Source organism: Tupaia chinensis, unplaced genomic scaffold, assembly GCF_000334495.1.
Source record: "Tupaia chinensis unplaced genomic scaffold, TupChi_1.0 Scaffold138665_1, whole genome shotgun sequence".
Classification (NCBI taxonomy): domain Eukaryota; kingdom Metazoa; phylum Chordata; class Mammalia; order Scandentia; family Tupaiidae; genus Tupaia; species Tupaia belangeri.
The window spans coordinates 482,772-488,047 of record NW_006198557.1 but is presented as its reverse complement, the minus strand read 5'-3'; the positions used below and the strand labels follow the sequence as shown (position 1 = coordinate 488,047).

The 5,276-nt window shown below is 47.6% G+C and overlaps 1 protein-coding gene across 1 annotated transcript in view; it reads left to right on the top strand.

Moving 5' to 3' along the window:
* SMARCA4 (SWI/SNF related BAF chromatin remodeling complex subunit ATPase 4) overlaps positions 1–5,276 on the top strand; it is a gene marked incomplete in the record, with an annotated part of 97,591 nt that overhangs the window by 15,155 nt on the left and 77,160 nt on the right. Inside the window, 1 exon segment of the mRNA XM_027765557.1 lies at positions 4,856–5,069. Within this exon segment, the coding sequence (XP_027621358.1) occupies positions 4,856–5,069 (214 nt within the window).

Here is a 5,276-nt window from a genome sequence, read left to right as displayed (position 1 = left end):
CAGGGGCTCCAGCCCTGGCCGAAGGCGGGTGCTTCAGAGCTGCGCCACCCAGCTCCGTGGCCTCTAGCCCGGCGTGACTTTGTGCTTGGAATTAAACTCATTTTCTCAGTTGGATTAGCCCCGTCTGCAGTGTCCCTCGCCCCGCCTCTGACCTTTCTGCTCCATCTGGCCCACTCTCGTTCGGCGTGAGCGCTTCTCAGACCACGCGCTTTTATGCACAGCGCTTCTGTGTGACCTTGTCCTGAAACCCCTCGCTGTTCACCTGCATCTTTCCGTCGGTTTCTCCTGCTGTCGCCCCTTCTCGCTTCGTTTTTGCCCTTTTCTCTTCCGGCCTATGGGATTCACTTGGGGCAGGGCGTTGAGTTAGCACTAAGCAGACAGGATTGTCACATACAGGGGACTCTAGAAACACACGCACTTAGGGCACCTACCCCCTGCACTGAAAACTCTGGAAAACTTTTGGCTTCCCCCTGACATATGGTTTCTCAGCCTGCTGGTTTTATGAGCCTTACCAATAACAGGAAGAGTTCTTATTCCATGTTTTGTATATTATGCATATGGTGTAGCGGATTTTTTCTTTAAATGTTGTCATTTAAAATTCACACTTAATTGTAGATCTTTATGGGATATAGGTACATTTCCAAAGCATGCATACAGTGCGTAATAATCAAATTAAGGCCGTTACGATCTAATTCACAGTGTTCTTTTTTCAAAGAATTATTTAATTTTATTTATTATTTTTTTAACTCGCTCAAGGTTAAGTGCTCACCAGAGCGAGAGAAAGAAAGCAAACTGCCATGTCCAGGACCCGAACCACAGACCTGTGGGAGTCCAGCACACCACCTGCTGGCCCTGATATACGTATTTTTGTTTTGAAAGTATTATTTTATTTAACTCTATCATTATCATTATCATTATTATTCTTTGACCAAAGAGAGAGAGAGAAATGGCAAGCCACCAGGTCCAGGACCCGGAACTATGGTCAGTCGTGTGAGATTCCAGTGCCTTTAACCACCGCCCCCTGCCGGCCCCAGTGCACTGGATTGTTGAAGTAAACTAGAGACAAGAAAATGGCATCTAAAAAATAAGGGAGAGAGGTACCAGCAGATAGCGTAATGGTTATGTTACTGAACTTCTACATGACTGAGTGCAGCTCGAGTCCCGGAACCGGCGGCTTAAAACCCATATTAGGCATGTGTGCATGCGTGCCCAAGATCCTGAGAGGAGAATGGAGAAGGGATTGTAGCGTGGCCATCCCCCCTGGGGGTGATTTCTCACTTTCTGTCTATCTCTGTCTCTCGGCAAGCACATGCACCCTATAGCAAAAATCTCTCTTTAAAAAAAAAAGAAAAGATAAGAAAGTACATAAATAATTGTTTAAAAATATTTATTTATTTATTTATTTATTTAATTCCATTTGTCATTGTCAGTATTTTTTGAAATTTGACCAGAGAGAAAGGGAAAGCGAGAAAGCAAGCTGCCAGGTCCGGGAGTCGAACCACAGTTGGCCATGTGGGAGTCTAGCGTCCCCAACCACCGCACCACCTGACAGCCCATCAATCCCTTCAGTGTTCTGAGGGCCGGCTTCCCTGTAAGGGCCGTGGTGCTGCCTCAGGTCCACCACCACCGGCTGCCGTCCTCACAGGGAACCACAGTGCTCAGTTCCACACCAGTCCCCTCATCTTGGTTTTCCGCAGGAGGAGCAGGTGCACTTGGGTGCTGGCTCATTTCAGGGTCCTTCCTCATTTTTTATTTTTTTTAATTTAAAAAAATTTTTAAATATTAATTTTTTTTCTTTTTTCGGAGAGGTTTTTGTTATAGGGTGCGTGCACTCACCAGAAAGATAGACAGAAAGCGAGAAATCACCCCCCAGGGAGGATGGCCACGCCGCAATCCCTTCTCCTCCATTCTCCTCTCGTGATCTTGGGCATGCATGTACACACGCCTGGTGTGAGTTTAAGCCTCTGGGTCCGGGACTCGAACCGCAGTTGACTACGTGGGAGTTCAGCGACATAGCCATTACTCTGACTGCGGGTCCCCCATGGGTCCGTCCTCATTTTCAGTAGGGAGGCACCATGGCGGGCCCGACATTTACCCGTGATGCCGGCCTTCTCAGTGCATTTAGCCATTCTGCCACCCACTAGCTCTCTGCCCAGATGGGAAGAGACGCAGCGTTGTAATTTTTCTTTTTTTTTTTTTTTTAATTTATTTAACTGTATTCATTATTATTTTTTAGTTTAATCAAAGAGAGGAAGAGGGAAAAATTAGAAAGTAAGCTGGCAGGTCTGGGAATCAAACTGCAGCCATGTGGGAGTCCAGCGCCCTTAACCGCCCCACCACCTGCCGGGCCCAGCGTTGTCACTTTTCTAACAGCTTTATCATAGAGTTAAAGTTTATGTACCCACAGGTGTATTTATCAGTAGAATTCAGTGAATTTCCGCCACCGTGTATTGTCAGTTATCTTCACAGAAGCGCTTTCCATCACCCCAGCAACCTCTCTCTTGCCTGTTCGCAGTGACTGTCTCCCCCACGGCAGCTCCCAGAGCTGCTGATCTGCTTTTTGCCCATAGATTTGCCCTTCGTGGGCCCTACGGTGTGAGCCATAGCAGCCTGTGATCTTCTGGACTTCTTTCTTTCTGTCCTTCTGACTGTCTGTCTTGGTTTTTGCCATAGGGTACATGTGCTCGCCAGAGAGAGACAGTGAGAGGAGAACTGAGAAATCACCCTCTAGCGGGGATGACCACCCCACAATCCCTTCTTTACTTGGAATTTTGGACATGCACACTCAAATGTCTGGTGTGAGATTCAAGGTTCCGCATCCAGGACTCGAACCACTAACCATGTGGGAGTCCAGCACCCTAACCACTTGGCCACCTGCTGGCCTCTTGGCTATGCAGGTTTAAGGATTCTCAAACCCTAATATATACTTATGTTCAACTTCTTGAGCCAAGAATTTGTTACTTTTCCTGGTTTTGCCCAGTTACTAAGTTGTATGGGGACGAGAATTTGCTGACCTCACTGTTTTAACCAGAAGTCACCTCAATTCTTGTTCTGATTCCAGATGTGTTATTAGGAAGAGTCTGTACTGGTGCGGACCCCTTTCCTGGAATGATGCCACTATTATGCCGATTTTTCCATGCGGTCTAGGAAACAGTTTTATTTAACTTTATTTATTTTAATTTGACCAGAGAGGGACAGAGGGACAGAGAGAGAGAGAAAGTAAGAAAACAAGCCGCCAGGTCCGGGACTTGAACCGCAGCCAGCCATGTGGGAGTCCAGTGCCCTTCACTACCACACCACCTCCAACCCTACAAATGATTTTTTAAGGCTGTGTAGTGCTTGCATTTTTAATATGGAAATTAATCCACTGTGGAAGCGTCTGATTTGTACGGGAATAGTTTGGCATTGACAAATGTAGTCGTTGTGTTTTATCAATACGTCGTGCAAAATCTCATCAGCATCGGCTCAGTAGCGGCTGACGGTTCTCTAATGAAACAACCCCGATTCACGTGTTTCTAGAAAACTTCCTTAAGATGCCCGTTACCTCCCTTATCAGCCAAATTTTAAAAGTTTGAGCCTTATCACCCAAGCTGGAAGCAAACTATGAATAATAAGTATTGAAAATTGGTTATGAAGTTGTTTTTTTTTAGAGAATTATTTATTTGGAGCTGGTAGGTGGTGTGGTGGTTAAGGGCGCTGGACTCCCACCTGGCCAACCACGGCTTGAGTCCTGGACCTGGCAGCTTGCTTTCTCACTCCCCCCCACCCCTGCTCTCTCCCTCTCTGGTCACATTGAAATGAATGAATAAATAAAGTTAAATGAAAAATAATCTTTAAAAAATGAATTAGTATATTTAACTTTATTATTTTCAGTTTTACCAGACAGCGAGAGAGTGGGAAAACGAGAAAGCAGGGCACCAGGTCTAGGACTTGAACCGTAGTCGGCCATGTGGGAGTCCAGTGCCAATTTAACCACCATGCCACCCTGGTTTTAAAGTTCTTGATACTTAGAAAATCCAGGAAAACCCACGAAAAATCACTTACCTACGTGAGGCAAAGAATAAATGTCCCGTGTCCCCTGTACACGGAGGGTAGGAGGGGGCGGAGTCTCCTGCTATTACAGGAAAGGAGTGTCTAGAACGTGGGCTCGAAGCACTCACGACTTCCCAGCCGTGGCAGGAAGGTGCAGCGAGACGCCGGACGAATTTCAGGATGGCAAGAAGGAATGAGAGTTGTAAGAACGTTATTTCCAGGCCAGCCAGTGGGGCTGCGCGTGGGGTGGCTGGATCCTCATGTCCGACTGCATGGTTCGAGTCCTGGAACCGGCAGCTTAAGATACATCCTAGGTGTGGGGCTGGCAGATGGCGTGGTGGTTACAGGCAGTGGACTCCCACGGGGCCAACTGCGGTTCAAGTCCCAGACCTGTCAGTATGCTTTGCTTTCTCTCTCTCTCTTTATCTCTCTGTCTCTCCCTGGTCAAATTAAAACAAGTAAATAAAACAAAAAAATTCAGTAAAATAATTCTTTAAAAAAAAAAAAAAAAACAGCCCCAGGAGGAAGTGTGTGCATGCCCAAAATCCCGAGAGAGGAATGGAGAGAGTATTTTCGAGTAGTCATCCTCCCAGGCGATGTTTTCTCACTCTCTGTCTCTGTCTCTCTCTGTCTTAAAACTATTCAATAAATTTTATTTATTATTTTTTAATTTGACCAGAGAGAGACGGGGGGAAAGTGAGACAGCCAGCCCCCCGGTGCAGGACTTGAACAGCAGTTGGCCACATGGAAGTCCAGAGCCTCAACCACCACGCCAACTCCTGGCCGCTTTCTCTCTCTCTCTTTTTCTTTGTTCTTTGGTGAGCACAAGCTTCGTATGGCAAGACGAAGCAAGACAAAAAGAGCATCCTTTCTCTCTCTGATGAGCTGAGGCCGCACGGTCTGTCCCCTTTGCAGGAGGAGGAGGAGGAGCAGCCGCAGCCAGCCCAGCCCCCCACCATGCCCGTGGAGGAGAAGAAGAAGATTCCAGATCCAGACAGCGACGACGTCTCCGAGGTGGATGCGCGGCACATCATTGAGTAAGAGGATGCGCCGCGCCCTCCCCTTCCTGCCCTTGGTGGAGGTTGCTGGAACCCTCTCCTGTCCCCAGAAGGCACTTACTACCGTCCGGCCAGCAGCCAGGGTGGGCCACAGACAGACCACAGATACTCACGTCGGTGCAGTGGCTCGCGTGGGCATTTCACACAGGAAAGGCTTCGTGCTGTTTGTCAGGCTTCAGAGCTCGG